The sequence below is a fragment of the Balaenoptera ricei genome, chromosome 3 (assembly GCF_028023285.1).
Source record: "Balaenoptera ricei isolate mBalRic1 chromosome 3, mBalRic1.hap2, whole genome shotgun sequence".
NCBI classification, from domain to species: Eukaryota; Metazoa; Chordata; class Mammalia; order Artiodactyla; family Balaenopteridae; genus Balaenoptera; species Balaenoptera ricei.
This window is the reverse complement of record NC_082641.1, coordinates 126787388-126808601: the sequence shown is the minus strand read 5'-3', so window position 1 is coordinate 126808601 and position 21214 is coordinate 126787388. Positions and strand designations below refer to the sequence as shown.

Sequence of the window (21214 nt, the reverse complement as noted above, 5' to 3'; positions counted from 1 at the left end):
ATCACATTGGAGTCCTCTCTTACTGTAGCCACAGCAGTGTGACTTAGTGTCACTAAGTGACTCACATAGGCTTTGCTTTATTGAAAGAGTATCTGAAGAGAGAGGACATTTCCAACACTGGGTGTTAAGGCTATAGGCAAGCCGCACAGCCACTCTGGGAAGTGCAGGGTGGCGGAAAGAGGATGTGCTTTAGAGACTCATATGCCTAGATCCGTCACTTATTAGCTGTGTGCCCTTGAACACATTCATTCACCTCTCTAGGCCTCAGTGTTTTCATCTGTAAAATGGGAAGAATAACCTGTACTTCATCGAGTTGTTGTAAGATCGAAAATGTGTACAGAGTTCTGATATACAATTATAACGGTCACATATGGAAGGATCGCTTTTGTCTGTACATCACTGGACCAGGATCTCAATGATGTCCAAACAAACAATGACTGATAAAGCGATGATACTTTATCAGAACCTCCTCAGAAGCTTCTTGAAAAATCCAGATTCCTGGACTCCATCCATGGGGATCATGATTCAGTAGATCTGAGGTGGGATCTGTGTATTAGTCTGGACCCTTTCTTTCTTTTTTTTTAATATTCCACCCCCTTTATTTTTAGAGTATCAGCACCACTCCCAGAAAATTAAGTTCACAGCAGTTTCTGAGTACCGTGATTTTTTGGGGAGAAAAACAAAGCTCCCAGGGTGATACCTATTATCCCTGTATTCAACTTCCCCTTCTCCTTCTCTTCCTCCTCCTCCTCCTTCTTCTTCTTTGCTCTATCCTCTTGGATAGATGGGTTGAAGAATTATATACCCTTAAAGATGTTGCACTCTAACCCTCAGTATTTGTGAGTGTGATCCTATTTGGAAATAGGGTGTTTGCAGATGATCAAGTTAAGATGAGGTCCTTAGGGTGGGCCCTAATCTAATATGATTGAGTCCTTATAAAAAGGGGAAATTTACACACAGAGACAGATGTCTAGAGAGGGACGACCTTGTGAAGACACAAGGAGAATAGCATCTACCAGCCAAGGAACATCTGAGGATACCAGAAACTAGGAACCCTTTGAAACCATCAAGATGCCAGTTTTCTCATATGGACACCAAGGGGGGAAAGTGGCGGGGTGAGGGTGGGGGTGATAGTCTGGACTCTTTCAGTTGCAAGTTGCAAAAACCCAACTCAAACTGGCTGAAGCAAAAGAAAAAAAAAGAAAGCAAGAAGGAAAGAAAGAAAAGAAAAGAAAGAAGAAAAGAGTAATTTATTGGCTCATACATTTGAATAGCCCAGAGGAATAAACTTCAGACATGGCTGGATCTATGTGCTCATAACATGTCATGAGCTTGCTCCCTCTCTCTCTTCTCTCATCCCTTGTCATGATTTGCCTCTGTGTTGGTTTCATTCTCAACCAGCATTCCCAGGCTGATGGCTACCAGCCTAGAGCCTCCGAAAAAAGAGAGCATCTCTTCCCCTACAGCTCTGCCAAAATCCTGGGGCTGCCTGCTCCAGCCTAGCTTTGACCCCTGGGCTGATCCCTCTGTGACTGGCCCGGCCTGGGGAACAGGCTTGCCCCTGGAGACCACCCAAACTACATGGGGCCGTGTGAGGCAGTGACAGCTCTCTAAGGTAACCTAGGGGTTCTTCTCAGAAGAAGAGGAAATGGGTGCAGAGCAGACGAACACGCTACAGGTCTCAGAATCTGTATTTTTTACCCAATCACCTGGTTGATTCTGATGCACAGACAGGTTTGGGAATGACTGCTGGACAGATCACTGGTTTTAGGACTCACTAGAGCCATGGAATCCCTCTCCTCCTAGAAAATCTTAAACAGGAGAAAATAAACAAAACAGATCCCAAAATGGCCCTGTCCTAGTGGAAGGAGGGGTTTGGGGGCCTTCTATCATCCCCCAAGCAGCCCCTGAAGCCCCCCCAACAAGAGCTCCCTTGAGCTCCCTGATTTCGCTGTTCTCTTTCGCTCTGATTCTTCAGCCCTGCATTTGGTGCAGTAGACTGGGTGGGGTGGGAGGGGAGTCTCAAAGAGCTCACCTAATGCTGTCCCCGCTTCCAGCCCTCGCCCACGCCTCAGCAGCCAGTGCCAGAGGAGTAAATAGGAACAGGAAGGGCCAGTAGCTGACTTAGAAGGTGCGTCAGACATGCCACATCGGATGCGTCTAGCTTTGAAAGCCCATCCTGGCCCGAGGCCAAATGGCTTCATGGGCTCTGCAGAGCACTGGGCCCTGGGGCTGCGTGGGCGTTGATGACCCGCCTGTCTGCCAGTGACAGAGGGGATGGCGGCAGGACTGCATTAGTGGTAGCAGAGGGAGATGCTACAGGGACACACTGGCTGGGGAGACGTGGCGGAGGATGAAGTCAATTTCACACTTTATTAGTCAGTCTGAGGCCGATTGAGGCCATCCTAAAACTGGGCTGAAGCCCCGACTCTCCCTCCTCCCTTCACCAGCAAGAAAGGCCTTTATCACCTGAAACTTTTCTTGTTGAAGGAGCAGTATTTTTTTCTACTCAAAACCCCGTAACATTCAAACAAGGAGTTGGGATCCCTTTTATTCTGCAGGAGACCAAAGCTGAGGGGTGAACAAATCAGATGGGTGTGTGTGTGTGTGTGTGTGTGTGTGTGTGTGTGTGAGGCGAGGGGGGTAAGTGGTGTTGAACCATGTTGTTTATTTATTCATACATTCATCCCTTATCTATTCAACAGACATATATTGAGAGCTTACTATGTGCCCGGTGCTCAGTGTAATAAAACATAATGTCCTCAGGGAACCATCATTCATTCCCCAGCTTTTCACTGAGCACCTACCAGGTACCTGACACCATGCCAAGCTCTGGGGATGCCGTGTGAATAGGTAGACACAGCCATTGCCCTCTTGGAGCAAGGGAGAGACCCTCAAGTAAGAAGGCAATTTCAATAGAGAGGGATAAGGACCCGAGTAGAGGCACACACAGGAAGAGCACGGGAAACCAAGAAGGAAACGCTTCCTGGAAGAAGTGATATGCCACTGAGACTTGAAGGATGACTTGGACGGGGGAGGGGGGGAGTGGGAAAGGGTGTACCACCCAGGTGATGGAGTGAGTGTGAAGGGGGCCAGAGAGAGCAGTGCAGATTCAGCTCAGCCAGAGCGCAGAGTTCAAGGAGGGGAAGGGATAAACAGGAGCCAGACCATGAAGCCATGGTCAAGAACCCTGGAAGGACCTCCAAGAGCCCTGGATTCAGATCTGTGTTTCTGAAAGCTGACCCTGGTGGTGGCCCTGTGAAGGACGGAAGCCTGGTGGTTCGCTGGCAGTGGGGATGGTGAAAAGTGGGTGTCTTTGGGAGATCTGAGTGATGGCATGCTCTTGGGGTGGGGGGGTTCTCTGTAGGCCAGAGGTTGAGTACTGGAGACAAAGACTGTACTGTGAGTCAGATGAAGCTGGGTTCAGAACCTGCTCTATTCTTAACACCTATGTGACCTTCAGCAAGTATCAATACCTGTACCTCTCTGTGCCTCCTTCATAAAATGGGACTCTATACCCATCTATTGAGATAATAGTGCATGGAAAGGCATGCACACAGGGTTTCTGTAAGGGACATGAAAGAGCTTGCGAAGACAATGGGAAGAACTCAAAACTCAGTCCATAGGAAAAAATCTCAATGCAATCTCGTCTGCTTCCTGCCTTCTTTAAAGCAATCATAGATCCAATGTTTTTTCCTTATAACCAAGGTTGAGATTCTAGCTCTGGACCTCTCTCTGTGGCTTTTCTGGACAATTGACTTCTTGAAGCCTCAGTTTCCTCATCTGTAAAATGGGGATGACAATACCAACTTGGTAGGGCTGTTGTGGGGATGGACTAAGAAGATGTGTGTAAGGTGCTTAGCACAATGCTTGGTACATAGTAGGTGCTGAATAAACAGTCAGGATTCTCATTAATATTCTCCATTCTTATCATCACTCACACAGGAACCATGAGCACTTCTTTTGTGCCAGATCCTGTGCTGGGCAACAGAGACGAACTGAAAATAATAAAAATGTCTGTAAATGTTTATTAAATGTTTACCTGATCTTATGGCTTTTTATGTCTGTGTACATAGACATTAATTACCTAAATCCCCATATCAATCCTATGCTGTACCTACTATTATTGTCGACTCCATTTTACAGAAGAGGAAGCTGATGCTCAGAGTAAGTGGACAGCTTTCCCAAAGTCACACCATGGGTGACGGAAGTTGGATTTGATCCTGCTTAGTCCGGTTCCTGAGTCCACACATGATGCCACCCAGCCTCTCAAGGGTCAGCAGTCCAGTGAGCCGCTCGGGACCTCCTTGATTATGAGTGACAGCTACTCCACATAGTGGTCAAGCACTCTGGCGTCTGACTGCCTGGGTTTGAAGCCCAGCTCTGCTGCTTAGAGTCTGTGTGAACGTGAGCACGTTATTTAACTTCTCTGTTCCTCTGGAGAGTGAGTGACAGAAACACCCTCATAGAATTGTGTGAGGTGACAGCCTAAATGAGATAGTGCATCCAAAGAGCTTGACCCAGTGCCTGGCACACACAAGTGCTCGAGAATGTTGGCTACTATCTTGAAGCAAAAGGGGAATTTACTGGTGCCCATAAACAAACTACAGAAAGGATGGGGTGGCACTGACTTTGGGTCACTGAACTGTGGGATTGAACATTATCAGAGGGTATCTATTGGTCTACCTGTGACTCTGTCTGTCTGTCTCTCTCTCTCTTCACTCATTCTCTGTTGCTGTCTTGTTCTCTCTCCCACCCACCTGTCCTCCCTCCCTCCCTCATTTTCTCTCTTCTCTTCCCATACCGCTTCATTCTCTTGGGATCATGCTCCCAAGATGTGGGACCATGGGCCTCAAGTAGGATTGCCAGTTAAAATACAGGGCACCTAGTTAAATGTGAATTTCAGATAAACTAGGAATCATTTTTTAGTACAAGCATGTTCCATTTGGGACATACTAAAGGTTATTTGGATTTAGGATTGAATAAGATGGATAAAATCCTTATCCATCTTACTTTCTAATGAGGGAAGTGGACAACAGGCAGATAAACTAGAAAATAGGAGGGAGTGGTACAATCTCTAATGACAGTAGGACAGGGTGATGAATAGTGAGTGCTGGGGTCAGGGTGGGAAGGGTTGGACGCCGCCCAGATGGAGTGGTCAGCGAAGGCATCACGGAGGAGCTGACCTGTGTGGCAAGAAGCCAGCCAAGGGCAGATCTGGGGAAAGAGTAGCCCAGGGAAGGGAAGGGCCAGTGCAGAGTCCCTGAGTCAGGAAGGAGCTTAGGGTAATTGAGGAACAGAAAGAGAAAAGCAAGTGTTGGCTGTATCACAGTGATCAAGGTGGAAGGTGGTACATGATTCGGTGGGAGGGAAGCAGGGCCCATCACACGGGCCCGGTTAGGTCTGAGTAAGGATTTTGGGTTTTGTTCAGTTTTAAGAGGCGTGACATTCTCTAATTTACTTTTTTCGAAGGATCACTTTGTTCTATGGAGAGTGGGTGAGGAGAAAGCACAGGGGTGGGAACTGAGAGACCATCCGGAGGGTCCTGCAGAAGCACAGGGGAGAGAAGAGGAGTGGAGGTGCTGGAGAAGGGGAAAGTGGACAACTTTCAGGAAGGTTTTGGAGGTAAAGCTGACAGCCCTTGCTGAAGGACTGAACATGGAGGGCTGCGAGGAAGAGAAGAAGCAGAGTGAATCCCAGCTTTGTTGGCGTTACCCCTAACAGGAGCCTAAGGAAGCATGACAGGCAATGATACAATTCAAATTCCATATTTGGTTTTATTAAAAATAATGTAGGGACTTCCCTGGTGGCGCAGTGGTTAAGAATCTGCCTGCCAATGCAGGGGACACGGGTTCGAGCCCTGGTCCGGGAAGATCCCACATGCCGCGGAGCAACTAAGCCCGTGCGCCACAACTACTGAGCCTGCGCTCTAGAGCCCATGAGGCACAACTACTGAGCCTGTGCACCACAACTACTGAAGCCCGCGCCTAGAGCCTGTGCTCTGCAACAAGAGAAGCCACGGCAATGAGAGGCCCGTGCACCGCAACGAAGAGTAGCCCCCACTCGCCTCAACTAGAGAAAAGCCCATGCGCAGCAACAAAGACCCAATGCAGCCAAAAATAAGTAAATACATAAATAAGTAAATAAAATAACATTTAAAAAAATGTATTACATGCATATTGTAATACATTAAGAAAAACAAAAACTACATTATAGTCACAATACAAACTGCAAAAAGTAAATCTGGACCAGGTGCTTTTGGCTGGTATCTGTCCCCTCCAGGTGGGGATGGGGACACCTGACTCCTAAGGGGTAGTGCCATACCTTGGAATCTCTGGCCTGGGATGTGGCCAGCGGGGTGGTGTGAAGGGGAAGAAGATAGATGTTGAGATTTTTCCAGTTGTGTGCGTGTCATTGTATTTTTCTTTTATGTTCTGCCTCAGCTTTTGGTGAGGAGTCGGGGAAGGGTGAGAAAGAATTTGAGAAAAAAGTTTAGAAATGTGGGGGGAAAGAAAGTAGGGGGGAGGTATACTCACAAAGGCATATCAGCAAGGCTATCTCCCACTGCTCGGCCTGGGGCTGTGAGGAAGCTTCCTGGGAGGATGAAGATGAAGTAATTCAAGATGGCGAGCTCTAATCACCAGGGAGTATCTGAGGACGTGGTCACATTACGTTCCCAGGGGAACAACCTTTGGCCTCTTAAGACATCCACTTGCTTTCAGTTTGGAAAGAGCTCAGGCAGTGAGGGGGTGTTTTTTCAGAGCCTGAGGTGGTGAAGGGTCAGGAACACAGACGTTAGAGCAAAGGTTGAAAGTACAAGGAGTGTTAGCCCAGGGAAGACTAGGGCTGGGATCACTGCTGGCAAAGCTTAGGAAGAATACTTGGAGGAGGTGGGAGCCAGCAAAAATGGCTGTGTCTTCGAGGATCAATCATTTAAGCAGCACTCATATGTCCTAGACTGCCAAAACCTCCATACGTGATCCCATTTCGACATTCCAACAGCCCTCTGAGGTACGACTATTTCCTGGTTTACCCACAAAGAGGAAAGTGAGGTTTTAGAGAGATGAAGTAACTTGTTCAACGAGGTCACACAGCTAGTGAGTGTGGAGTCAGGATTTGAATTTGGACGTTTTGCAACGTGAAGTCTGGGCTCCTGACTACCACAGCCTCTTCATCCCAGACCCTCTCCCATGTCCAACCCATCTTGCTCCCTAGGTTCAATCCTGTCATCAGATGGGAGGGTTTCCAGCAGCTCTGGCCCCCAGGGCTCAAAATGAAGTCCCCTGTGTCCAGCTCTCAATCCTGCCTCCTGCCAGGATCTTTGTATTTTTAGTGGACCTGATCCTTAAGTCCCCAGGGCCTAGTACTTGAACCTCAACCCAAAGGCTGGGATGCTACTGCCTGCTTTCCGACCTAGCCTTGATCTCTGTCCTGCCTGGACACAAGGTGATACCTGTCCTCAAGTGCCCCATTATGGTTCTGGACACCTACTGCTCATCCCCACGTCTCTGGGGAGTGTGCCCTGAGATCACTGTGACCTCCCAACCTCACAACTCCTTCACCTGACTCGACCTTCTTCCTAGCCCTGGCAGCTGGAACTGTGTGGCCAGCCCCAGCTCTGCTCCAGGGGAGAGGCCTGGGGCGCAGTACTAACTAGACACCAGCTTATCCTACAGAATAAGGTCCACAGTGCCTGGTTGCTGCTGCAATGTGTGTTTTCTTGTTTGTTTCTGTTTTTCTTTAGTTCGCAGGTCTTGAGAGCTTCCTGTGTGCCAGCACTGGATTAATCACGTAGAGTGGATTCCCTCACGTAATCCTCAAAAAGCCCTGTGAGGAGTGAACAGAAGCTGTGGTGATTGCTAGTAGTGCACTAGCCTTTCCCCAGACCAAAGGCTCTGCTGATGTGCCTGGAATCACTGAGACCCCAGAATCAAGACAAGCAGGCTCTTTCCTGGCCAGAAGCCTCATCTCCACTTCCTGTCTCACTGACCGGGGTCTCACTGTCCTTCCTGAGCCAGGACCATACTCGAGGCACTGTGGCTGGAAGGAGGTGACCCTCTCCTCCTGCCCACAGCCCAGCTCTGCTCTCACACAATGGCCCTTGGGTCTCCCCTGTGTCCTTCTTCTCTGGGCCCTGCAGAACAGCTTCAGCTGGCCCAAACAAGGGCTGCTCGGCAGATTCTCACAGCCACTGACCCTGGAGCGTGACCCACTCAGCTGTTGTCTATAGCTGAAGACACTTCCAAGAGATCTGGGTGGGGAGGGCCGGACTGTTCCCTGACCCAGGGAAGGTACAGCAGACCTGGTGATGGTCCCAATCTTCTCTGAGGGCTCGGCAGCCTGAGGGGCAGAGGTACCTAGGAGCCCCCCAGCTCTACTACCCGCTCCCTCCCTGTAACCCTAGCTGCTGAGCTGCACAAGAGTCACTGTCTAGTCAGAGAGAGAACCACTCCATGCCTTGTGAACAGAGGGACTTAGGGAGGAAGTTACACAGGTGAAAGAAGATCCTAGAAGCACCACGGGGATTAACAACAGCAAAAAGACACTCCAGTCTTTAGGTTGGAGGAACGCAGGGAAGAGGCAGTGTTATTAGTGCCCAGTATCGGAAGCTATCTGACAGAAACTGGAAGTATAGCCAGGCCTGTCCAACGGGACCTAAGACCAAGACGGAAGGACCATCCAGTGGAAGCAGGAAACATGGAGAAGACCAGCCAAGGGAGTGGTGCTGCCTGAAGCAGAGAGAGGGAGAAATACCTTGGGTTCTCCCCTCCTTCCTCCTGCCAGTGCCTCCCATTGGACAAACCCACCGAAAACCAGAGAACAAAGGAGCCTGGGCAATGTAGTTCCCTGAAGTACAGAGCTGAGCTGGGCAGGGAATAAATGTGAGAGCAAGCAAGCAAATAACCAGCCTCTGAGATGTGAGCTGCTCAGAAGGGGTGGATGCAAGTCCTATGCCCACTCTGGCCCAATCCTCCTGGGGCTCAGGGCTGTCCCAAACCTGCAGCCACTGAGCTCTCTTTCTACTCACAGGCCTCAAGGATGCCCAGACCCCTGATCACAGGCAAATGGGCCCTAAACAGGGAACCCAGAACCACACTGAGGTATCCTGGAAGCATGGTGGCAGCCTGAGACCTAACTGAACAGCATTAGCTGGTGCTCCTGAGCCCAGCATAAGTCAGAGCCCTCAAGGACAAATCTGGTATCACCCTTTCTTTGTTCCTGAATCTGCCAGTGGAGGCTCCAGCAAGGAGCCTTGGTCCCCAAAGCTGCTGGGTCCCCTTGGAACACCCTGAGAAGATGCTCCCGGATGTAAAGGGCCCTGAGCCTCTGACCAGAGTTGCTGCTCCAGCGCATCTGCAAGCCTGATTATTGCCTGAGTACCTGCCTGACTTGTCCGGGTGCAATGGACTGCAGAAAGCCCTCTCGCTGGGGAGAGGCAGGAGAATCTGGGCCACTCCTGCCCAAGATTGGGATTGCCCTGGATGGGGGAATCTGCCCACCTTGACCCAGATGCAGCACCAGGGAACCCGACAAGGGAAAGTCCCAGGAATGCCTTTGGGGTGAGACAGCAGCCTCTGAGGGAAGGGCTGTATCCAACCTCTACCAGGTCCTCAGGAGCCGGAACCAGGGGGCTTCATCTACATAAGGGAGTAGCCAGGCCTTGTCACCATCCCATATATAGAGAGAAAGACAGGCCCTACAAACCTTCCTCCAAATGTCATGCCATCTTTTCTAAAGTCCCCATAATAATATTTATTGAGTGCTAATGAGCCAGGTGCTGGGCTAAGCGATATTATATCAGCATCTCATTTATTCCTCAAAAGAACCTTGTGAAATAGGTACTATGGAGATCCTCATGGGTGGTCAGAAAATATGGCCCACAATCGAATAAATGTTTGATGACAACAATAGTAACAATAGCAGAAAAGGAAACAGTGCTCCCCAGAGATCCAAGGAAGGAAAATTAACGTCTAATGAAGTAGTGAGTGAAGTGGAAACACATGACGGCATTTCACAGGAAACAGATATGAAGCTAATTCTTCAGAGGAGATTCTCTACCACGGCAGCCAACCCACACTCTGTGGCAGAAGATGCAAAAAGGGGGACCTGTTGTGACCCACACAATCTCCACACAGATTTCACATCAAAAATCAAAACAAAACCCTGGTTTCTGGCTTTTCTTGAAAAATCAGAATGTCTGGCACCACTGGGCCCTCATTCTGATGTGGCAACACTGGTTGAAGCCAAGAAGCTGCAAGCTCCTTAGATGGAATATGTATGCTCTGGTCCACCACACTCCCTGCCACTCCCTAATGTCTTTCACCTGGCCCTTCCTCTCACTTGCACCACCTGCCCAGCACCCTGGGCGTTTCAGTTTTCTGAGGTGGCGCCTCCCAGCCCAATCTCAGGTGATTCGTAGAGCCCTGCTGCCACCTAGTGGTCAGAGTTCACATATTCCCTCCCTGCACAGCTGTGCTCCTATTGTGATCCACCACCATTCACAAGTGTTTCACTTAATCCTCTCACTCACCCTGTCACAACAGGAATTGTACCCATTTTACAGATGAGAAAAACAGAAAACATAAGTTAAAAAATTACTGATAAGAAAACAGAAGAGCAAGTTTAAGTGAGTGGATTGTTAAGGAACCCAGTTCCTCGGGATGTTGCCAGGAGTGGAATCCAGCTCTTTCCTTACCCCCCAGTCCAGGTATTTGAGTCTCTGTCCTACCACAACAGATCCTAAAATGACTTTTCCACGCTGGAAGGTAGGTCCTGGTGGAGGAAGCCAGCGACTCCTTGAGAAAAGCCAGAACTCTACAGAGTATTTTTGGGGCTGAGTAGGGAGGACAATGCAGGCTGGGGGCCCTCATCAAACTTCTCCACATGCAGAAACCAAAACAAATGAGTTTGCTACTTGCCTATGGCCAAGTGGGCCTTGAACTCAGGGGTTTTAAGGTCAAATGCTGGGCACTTCTCATACCACTACACTGCCTCCCTGGGCCTGAGAAGGCTTCCCCTTCCCTTTTGCTTCCCCCAACCCTACTTATCCCACAAAGCCAGCACCTGCCCCACTTAACTCCAGGAAGCCTCCCTGACCACTTCAGTGACCCCCAAAGCTCCTCCTTGTCTGAGCACCTAGGAGCCTGGTCCATAGCACCCTTCTGGGGCTGACAGCATCCTGCCTTGTGGTGCCAGGTAATTGCCTGATGCTTGTCTGTCTTTTACAGCTGGATGGGAGATTCCTTGGAGGTAGGTTTCAGTGTTCTCATCCCATCTGGGCTGTTTATCTGAGCAACGTGTATTGAACATCCATTACTTGAGGCATGTGACAGATGCTTAGGGAGATTCCAGGATGAACCAGAACTTGCATCCTAAAACACAACTCTGGGCGTGTCACTCCTCTGCTTGAAACCCTTTAGTATCCCCCACCACTGCCCTCAGAATAAACCCCAAAGTTCCTTACCACGCAGACCTTGCTAAGCCATCTCGCACTGTACCCACCACACCTACACACACCCTGTGTTCCAGCTCTGTAGCATTTTAGTTCCCTGATGACCTGTGCTTGCTCTTAACTCTGGGCCTTTGCATGTGCCCTCCCTCCCACCTTCATCTAACCTGTTACCCATCAGCTTGGATATCACTTCTTCCAGGAAGCCCTCCTTAGCCACCAAGTCTGAGTCAGGGGCTGGCCTCTCCCCTGGGCTCCGGTGGCACCTGTTATCACCCTATCTTAACAATTAACACTGTGTGTAACTGTTGCCTTGTCTGCCTCCCTCATCAGACTGTGGGCTTTGGGAGAGCAGGGCCCCGGTCTCTCTGACTTCTCACCGCATCCCCAGCAGCTAACGCCGAATCCTGGAGGCACCAAAGATGTGCAGTAGACACTCACTAAATAAACACATGAATAAAGGAGGCGCCATTTTTATATATAGCAAGTATCTAGTGAACAGATGTCACACTGGGGCATCTGACCATCCAATGGTTAAGAGTCACACAAATTTCAGCGGCATTTCATCTTCAAGTCCTTTATTCCCAGTAGTTGACATCAGTTATTCACCAAGCTAGACTCACCACATTAACCAAGAATTCGCTCATCTTTCCTTTGATATTGTAATCTTGTCCTCATGTCTAAAACTAGGTTGGAGCCCAAGAGATTAAAGAGGTCTCACTCCGTTGCAGGGAGCAAGGGGCACCCTTGTGAATCAGTCTTCAACTCCTGGAAGTCTTGTTCAATTCACAGGCAAATACCTTTGTAAGTCTAATATGTGACAGTCCAGCATTGAAATACATAAGACACAGGGCAATGGTTCTAGGTATTTGGAGGGGGAAAGGCACATTACAGAGAGACCCCTGGAGAAAATTCAGGCCATTCTCCATCTTCTCAATTATGCATTTTCTCACCCTTCAGTGACTTTTAATCTCATCCCCTGGTCTAGGAGAAACCATTACCCATGTGCTTCTGAATACATTTTTATTTTTCCTTCATGAGATAGATTTGGTTCCAAGAATATTTCAGTTTTCTCCCTTATGCCTACAAGAATATCCAGTTTTGTTCAGGTCCCTTTTAATGGCACTTAATAAATATACATTCTGGGACCTGACAGAACAGGCCATCCTATTTCAAACCTCCTCTCAAGCTGCCTGGTTTTTTTTTTATAACTTTTTTAAAAAATTAATTATTTTCAACTGCATTGGGTCTTTGCTGCTGCGCGCAGGCTTTCTCTAGTTGTGGCGAGTGGGAGCTACTCTTCATTGTGGTGCGCAGCCTTCTCATTGCAGTGGCTTCTCTTGTTGCAGAGCACGGGCTCCAGGCACACGGGCTTCAGTAGTTGTGGCACACGGGCTTAGTTGCTCCGTGGCATGTGGGACCTTCCCGGACCAGGGCTTGAACCTGTGTCCCCTGCATTGGCAGGCGGATTCTTAACCACTGTGCCATCAGAGAAGTCCCTTTTTTTAAAAATAACTTTTAAATTTATTTATTTATTTATTTATTTAGGCTGTGAAGCTGCCTGTTTGAAACATCTGAGCAAGTACAAAGTTTGGATGGGGCACGTCCTAGCTAACAGCTTATGACCATTTCCAACCCCGGGTCTATCTTGTCCACCACTGATGTGTCTAGGGCAGAGGTACCCAACCCTGGCCACACACTAGAAGTACTTGAGGAGCTCTCTGAATTCCTGAGGCTGGGCCACACCCCACACCAATTACATCAGCATCTCTGGGTGGGATCCTGGCTTCAGTCATAGTTAAAGCTGCGCCGGTGCAAGCAGTGGGCAGCCACGTTGAGAAGCCCTGAGCTAGGTTTCCAGCACACCGTAGGCTCTCATAAGTATTGCGGAACCACAGTTGGATTTCCTATTTTATTATCTGTTCTCCTGTGCTTCCTGTTTGTATCAGAAATCTGAGCAGGGATAAGAAAGGAAAATGAGTCATGAGCATCTTGGAGAGTGAATTTGGTGCTGGGAGAGGGATTGAAGGGACTGAGTTTTGCATTATGCATGCAGCCTTCACACTTTCACAAGCCCAGAGGAGGTAAGTTATAGACTGACAAAGACATGTATAGACTTTTAAAGGCTCTCCAAAAACCAGAGCTAACAGTTTTAGGCACTACAGTTATAATACAGAGATGTTCCTGGAATTAAGTCTAAACTGCCACATATTTTTACACACACTCTAAGGTGGGTTGGTTCCAAAATTTTTTTTCCAAAAATGTTTTATTTGTAGCTACTTGGCTAATGGTCATGGTTGTAATATATATATATATATTTTAGATATTTTTTTAAAGCATCTTTGAGTATAATTGCTTTACAATGTTGTGTTAGTTTCTGCTGTATAACAAGGTGAATCAGCTATATGTATACATATATTCCATATCCTCTCCCTCTTACGCCTCCCTTCCACCCTCCCTATCTCACCCCTCTAGGTGGTCGCAAAGCACAGAGCTGATTTCCCTGTGCTATGCAGCTGCTTCCCACTAGCTATCTATTTTACATTTGGTAGTGTATATATGTCAATGTTACTCTCTCACTTCGTCCCAGCTTACCCTTCCTCCTCCCCATGTCCTCAGGTCCATTCTCTACGTCTGTGTCTTTATTCCTGTCCTGCCCCTAGGTTCATCAGAACCATTTTTTTTTTTTTTTTAGATTCCATATATATGTGTTAGCATACGGTATTTGTTATTCTCTTTCTGACTTACTTCACTCTGTATGACAGTCTCTAGATCCATCCACCTCACTACAAATAACTCAGTTTCGTTTCTTTTTATGGCTAATATTCCATTGTATATATGTGCCACATCTTCTTTACCCATTCATCTGTCGATGGACGCTTAGGTTGCTTCCATGTCCTGGCTATTGTAAATAGTGCTGCATTGAACATTGTGGTACATCACTCTTTTTGAATTATGGTTTTCTCAGGGTATATGCCCAGTAGTGGGATTGCTGGGTCATATGGTAGTTCTATTTTTAGTTTTTTAAGGAACCTCCATACTGTTCTCCATAGTGGCTGTATCAATTTACATTCCCACCAACAGTGCAAGAGGGTTCCCTTTTCTCCACACCCTCTCCAGCATTTATTGTTTGTAGATTTTTGATGATGGCCATTCTGACCGGTGTGAAGGTGATACCTCATTGTAGTTTTGACTTGTATTTCTCTAATGATTAGTGATGTTGAGCATCTTTTCATGTGTTTGTTGACAATCTGTATATCTTCTTTGGAGAAATGTCTATTTAGGTCTTCTGCCTATTTTTGGATTGGGTTTTTTTTTTTTTTTATATTGAGCTGCATGAGCTGCTTGTATATTTTGGAGATTAGTCCTTTGTCAGTTGCTTCGTTTGCAAATATTTTCTCCCATTCTGAGGGTTGTCTTTTCGTTTTGTTTATGGTTTCCGTTGCTGTGCAAAAGCTTTTAAGTTTCAGTAGGTCCCATTTGTTTATTTTTGTTTTTATTTCCATTACTCTAGGAGGTGGGTCAAAAAGGATCTTGCTGTGATTTATGTCATAGAGTGTTCTACCTATGTTTTCCTCTAAGAGTTTTATAGTGTCTGGCCTTACACTTAGGTCTTTAACCCATTTTGAGTTTATTTTTGTGTATGGTGTTAGGAAGTGTTCTAATTTCATTCTTTTACATGTAGCTGTCCAGTTTTCCCAGCACCACTTATTGAAGAGGTTGTCTTTTCTCCATTGTATACTCTTGCCTCCTTTATCAAAGATAAGGTTACCATATGTGCGTGGGTTTATCTCTGGGCTTTCTATCCTGTTCCATTGATCTATATTTCTGTTTTTGTGCCAGTACTATACTGTCTTGATCACTGTATCTTTGTAATATAGTCTGAAGACCGGGAGCCTGATTCCTCCAGCTGTTTTTCTTTCTCAAGACTGTTTTGGCTATTCGAGGTCTTTTGTGTTTCCATACAAACTGCAAAATTTTTTGTTCTAGTTCTGTGAAAAATGCCATTGGTAGTTTGATAGGGATTGCACTGAATCTGTAGATTGTTTTGGGTAGTACAGTCATTTTCACAATGTTGATTCTTCCAATCCAAGAACATGGTATATCTCTCCATCTGTTTGTGTCATCTTTAATTTCTTTCATCAGTGTCTTATAGTTTTCTACATACAGGTCTTTTGTCTCCTTAGATAGGTTTATTCCTAGGTATTTTATTCTTCTTGTTGCAATGGCAAATGGGAGTGTTTCCTTAATTTCTCTTTCAGATTTTTCATCATTAGTGTATAGGAATGCAAGAGATTTCTGTGCATTAATTTTGTATCCTCCTACTCTACAAAATTCATTGATTAGCTCTAGTAGTTTTCTGGTAGCATCTTTAGGATTCTCTATGTATAGTACCATGTCATCTGCAAACAGTGAGAGCTTTACTTCTTCTTTTCCGATTTGGATTCCTTTTATCTTTTTTTTCTCTGATTGCTGTGGCTAAAACTTCCAAAACTATGTTGAATAACAGTGGTGACAGTGGGCAACCTTGTCTTGTTGCTGATCTTAGAGGAAATGGTTTCAGTTTTTCACCATTGAGAACAATGTTGGCTGTGGGTTTATCATATGTGGCCTTTATTATCTTGAGGTGGGTTCCCTCTATACCTACTTTGTGGAGAGTTTTTATCATAAATGGGTGTTGAATTTTGCCAAAAGCTTTTTCTGCATCTATTGAGATGATCATATGGTTTTTCTCCTTCAATGTATTAATAAGGTGTATCACATTGATTGATTTGCATATATTGAAGAATCCTTGCATTCCTGGGATAAACCCCACTTAATCATGGTGTATGATCCTTTTCATGTACTGTTGGATTCTGTTTGCTAGTACTTTGTTGAGGATTTTTGCATCTATGTTCCTCAGAGATATTGGCCTGTAGTTTTCTTTTTTTGTGACATCTTTGTCTGGTTTTGGTACCAGGGTGATGGTGGCCTCGTAGAATGAGTTTGGGAGTGTTCTTCCCTCTGCTATATTTTGGAAGAGTTTGAGAAGGACAGGTGTTAGCTCTTCTCTAAATGTTTGATAGAATTCGCCTGTGAAGCCATCTGGCCCTGGACTTTTGTTTGTTGGAAGATTTTTCATCACAGTTTCAATTTCAGTGCTTGTGATTGGTTTGTTTATATGTTCTCTTTCTTCCTGGTTCAGTCTCGGAAGGTTGTGCTTTCCTAAGAATTTGTCCATTTCTTCCAGGTTGTCCACTTTATTGGCGTATAGTTGCCTGTAGTAATCTCTCATGATCCTTTGTATTTCTTCAGTGTCAGTTATTACTTCTCCTTTTTCATTTCTAATTCTGTTGATTTGAGTCCTCTCCCTTTTTTTCTTGATGAGTCTGGCTAATGGTTTATCAATTTTGTTTATCTTCTCAAAGAACCACCTTTTAGTTTTATTGATCTTTGCTATTGTTTCCTTCGTTTCTTTTTCATTTATTTCTGATCTGATATTTATGATTTCTTTCCTTCTGCTAACTTTGGGATTTTTTCAGTCTTCTTTCTCTAATTGCTTTAGGTGTAAGGTTAGGTTGTTTGAGATTTTTCTTGTTTCTTGAGGTAGGATTGTATTGTTATAAACTTCCCTCTTAGAACTGCTTTTGCTGCATCTCATAGGTTTTGGGTCATCGTGTTTTCAATGTCATTTGTCTCTAGGTATTTTTTGATTTCCTCTTTGATTTCTTCAGTGATCTCTTGGTTATTTAGTAGTGTATTGTTTAGCCTCCATGTGTTTGTATTTTTTACAGTTTTTTTCTTGTAATTGGTATCTAGTCTCATAGTGTTGTGGTTGGAAAAGATACTTGATACGATTTCAATTTTCTTAAATTTACCAAGGCTTGATTTGTGACCCAAGATATGATCTATCCTGGAGAATGTTCCATGAGCACTTGAGAAGAAAGTGTATTCTGTTGTTTTTGGATATAATGTCCTATAAATATCGATTAAGTCCATCTTGTTTAATGTGTCATTTAAAGCTTGTGTTTCCTTATTTATTTTCATTTTGGATGATCTGTCCGTTGGTGAAAGTGGGGTGTTAGAAGGTCCCCTACTATGATTGTGTTACTGTCGATTTTCCCTTTTATGGCTGTTAGCATTTGCCTTATGTATTGAGGTGCTCCTAGGTTGGGTGCATAAATATTTACAATTGTTATATCTTCTTCTTGGATTGATCCCTTGATCATTATGTAGTGTCCTCCTTTGTCTCTTGTAATAGTCTTTAAAGTTTATATTGTCTGATATGAGAATTGCTACTCCAGCTTTCCTTTGATTTCCATTTGCATGGAGTATCTTTTTCCATCCCCTCACTTTCAGTCTGTATGTGTCCCTAGGTCTGAAGTGGGTCTCTTGTAGACAGCATATGTACAGATCTTGTTTTTGTATCCATTCAGCCAGTCTATGTCTTTTGGTTGGAGCATTTAATCCAGTTACATTTAAGGTAATTATCAATATGTATGTTCCTGTTACCATTTTCTTAATTGTTTTGGGTTTGTTTTTGTAGGTCTTTTCCTTGTCTTGTGTTTCCTGCCTAGAGAAGTTCCTTTAGCATTTGTTGTAAAGCTGGTTTGGTGATGCTGAATTCTCTTAACTCTTGCTTACCTGTAAAGGTTTTAATTTCTCCATCAAATCTGAATGAGATCCTTGCTGGGTAATCTTGGTTGTAGGTTTTTCCTTTTCATCACTTTAAATATGTCCTGCCACTCCCTTCTGGTTTGCAGAGTTTCTGCTGAAAAATCAGCTGTTAACATTATAACATAATGTTATACATAACATTGTTCTTGCTGCTTTTAATATTTTTTCTTTGTATTTAATTTTTGATAGTTTGATTAATATGTGTCTCGGCGTGTTTCTCTTTGGCTTTATCCTGTATGGGACTCTCTGTGCTTCCTGGACTTGATTGACTATTTCCTTTCCCATGTTAGGGAAGTTTTCGACTATAATCTCTTCAAATATTTTCTCAGACCCTTTCTTTTTCTCATCTTCTTCTGGGACCCCTGTAATTCGAATGTTCGTGCATTTAATGTTGTCCCAGAGGTCTCTGAGACTGTCCTCAATTCTTTCCATTCTTTTTTCTTTATTCTGCTCCCTGGCAGTTATTTCCACCATTTTATCTTCCAGCTCACTTATCCGTTCTTCTGCCTCAGTTATTCTGCTATTGATTCCTTCTAGAGTATTTTTAATTTCAGTAATTTTGTTGTTCATCACTGTTTATTTGCTCTTTAGTTCTTCTAGATCCTTGTTAAATGTTTCTTGTATTTTCTGCATTCTTCTTCTGAGATTTTGGATCATCTTTATTATCATTACTCTGAATTCGTTTTCAGGTAGGTTGCCTATTTCGTCTCCATTTATTTGGTCTTGTAGGTTTTTACCTTGCTCCTTCATCTGTAACATATATTTTTGTCGTTTCTTTTTTTTTTTGATGGGTGGTGCTCTGTTCCTGTCCTACTGGTTGTTTGGCCTGAGACGTCCAGCACTGGAGTTTGCAGGCAGTTGGATAGAGCTAGGTCTTGGTGCTGAGATGAGGTCCTCTGGGAGGCCTCACTCCAGCTGATATTCCCTGGGGTCTGAGGTTCTCTGTTAGTCCAGCGGTTTGGACTCAGAGCTCCCACCACAGGAGCTCAGGCCCGACTTCCAGCCTGGGAACCAAGATCCCGGAAGCTTCATGGTGCGGTAAAAAAAAAAAGAAGAAAGAAAAACAGGAGCAGTACAATATCAAAGAATAAAAAACAAAATAAAATTAGAAAGATAAAAAATATATTAGGAAAAATAATGAATCAACAAGGTAAAACAGAACCCCAATCTAAAAGAGGAAAAAACAAAGAAAAAAAAAAGCCTTGGCTATGGGAGCGGAGTTTAGGCGGGGGTGGAACTTAGGTGGGGTGGGGCTTAGGGTGGGGCAGGACCTAGGCAGGTAGGGGAGCGAAGTTCAAGCGTAGGGTGGGGCCTCTGTTTAGGACCTGCGCAGAGGGGAGAGGCAGCACATGGAAAGGGGGGCCTCTGGAGTGTGGAGTTCCAGAGTTTGGGGGTAGGGCCCTGAGTGAGGGTGTGTGGGTGGGGTTTAGGCCCAGCGCATTGGACGGGGTCTCTGAGTGTAGGGGTAGGGCCCTGGGTGGGGTTGTAGGGCCAGGGCTCGGGCTTTGCACGTTAGGAGGGAGGCTCTGAGGGCAGAGGATTAGGCCCGGGAGCCCAACAGGGCTCCAACTGACCACATTCCCTTCCGTTCCTGTGCGCCCCTACCCCACTGTCTCCCCCAGGGTCTCCCCCGTCACTGCTGGACCCCTAACCATGGGTGGGTCCCGCTGGGTGTAGGAACTCCTCCCCTCCCTCAGTCACCCCTCAGGGGTGCTGGTCCCGGAGGTCTGGCCTTTACTTTTTCTCCCCCTTCCCTCTCTCCCACTCCCTCAGGACCCACGCGGCTGGAGGGGTCCTAGGTGGGCAGAGGATCAGGCCCAGAATCTCAGCAGGTTCCTGGGGGCCTAAGTGGGTAGGGGAAACCTGGCCACGCTCCCTTTTGATCCCCTGCCCTCCCAGTGGTTCCCCAATTTCCCTCTTTGGGCATGGGATCCCTTCCCCTCCCCTAGCCGCCCCTCAGGGGCGCCAGTCCCCTCCTGCCTCCACTTCTCCTCCCCCTTCACTCCCTCCATGCCCCACGTCCTACCCGGTCACTGTAGGTTCCTCCCGTCCCCTTAGGTGTCCATGGTCGCCCATTGGTGCCCAGTAGGTGCCCTAGTTGTGAGGAGACGCGAATTCCGCGTCCTCCTAGTACACCATCTTGACTCTCCCCTCTCTGTAATATATTGTTAAATGATCTGTAATTTGTTTTAAAAGTTACAGTGGATCACCTTTTCCCTCTCCTGTGAATCTTGCAATTTATGTGAGCCCCAAGTTACAACCTAGAGATGATGATCCAATAGCGGCTGCACCCAAATTCGCTCCAGCGGTCAGTCTTCCTTGAACAGGAACTGTTTTGAGGGGCTTCAATTTCTAAGTTCTAGAAAGGGATGACAATAAGTTTGATCTCACCAAGTTCAAGAGTTTGGCTACCTAGATTGCAGTGTTGGGAGGGATCCTGGGTTTATGGGAAAGGATGCCACAGTGATTAATAATGTCCGTCATGGCCATGGGCATGGGAAGCGGCCAGCCGATAGCTGGGGCCATCCTGAGACCACTTCCTAGACATCCTGCAATTTACATTTATATCACACTTCACGGCTTGCAAGGAGCTTCCACATCCTTAGCATCATGTCATTCTCACCACAGCCTATGAGTTAGGTCTTTATAGATGGGAAAACTGAGGTTGTGTCCTATGTCTGAGGGGCCACAGCCAACTGACATCACCTCCACTGTTGCCTCCAAGCCCTCAGCAGCCTCCTGAAACCACTGGGGGTTCCACTGGCTCCCCTTCTTCCAGAAACAGAAACCAAGTCATTACCCACCCACCAGGCCTTTAGTTACCTGCTTCACAGAGTTTCCTCTATGATTTGCATACCCCTCTGTCTCCTAATACAGAGAACACAGCAGCAGTGTACAACTGCTGCTAACAGCCTCACACACCCCACCTAACACACCCTCAAAAATCCCCTCTTCCCTGGAGCAGCCTCTGCATTTGCCTTAACACATTCCAGAATCGTGACTTGCTCACACCTACTCCCTGGCCCAGCCAAAAGTCTCCTGGGAACCTCTCCACTGCCCCGACAAGCCCTCGTTCCCCCGCTAGAGAGGGCTCCCAGGGGTTCATTG

The 21214-nt window shown here is 46.2% G+C and overlaps 1 protein-coding gene across 7 annotated transcripts in view; it reads right to left on the bottom strand.

Annotated features, from left to right (window-relative positions):
- Positions 1-21214, bottom strand: part of ARHGEF37 (Rho guanine nucleotide exchange factor 37) — a 135480-nt gene that overhangs the window by 56801 nt on the left and 57465 nt on the right. The window contains exon 14 of one of the 7 annotated variants that reach the window (XM_059917475.1): positions 7585-7827. The exons of 5 other annotated variants lie outside the window; for them this stretch is intronic. In XM_059917475.1, coding sequence (XP_059773458.1) covers positions 7807-7827 — 21 coding nt within the window. In that variant the 3' untranslated portion in view covers positions 7585-7806. Of the gene's footprint in view, positions 1-7584; positions 7828-19211; positions 20466-21214 lie in introns of those variants that run through there. One more of the 7 variants, XM_059917472.1, reaches the window with a different exon arrangement.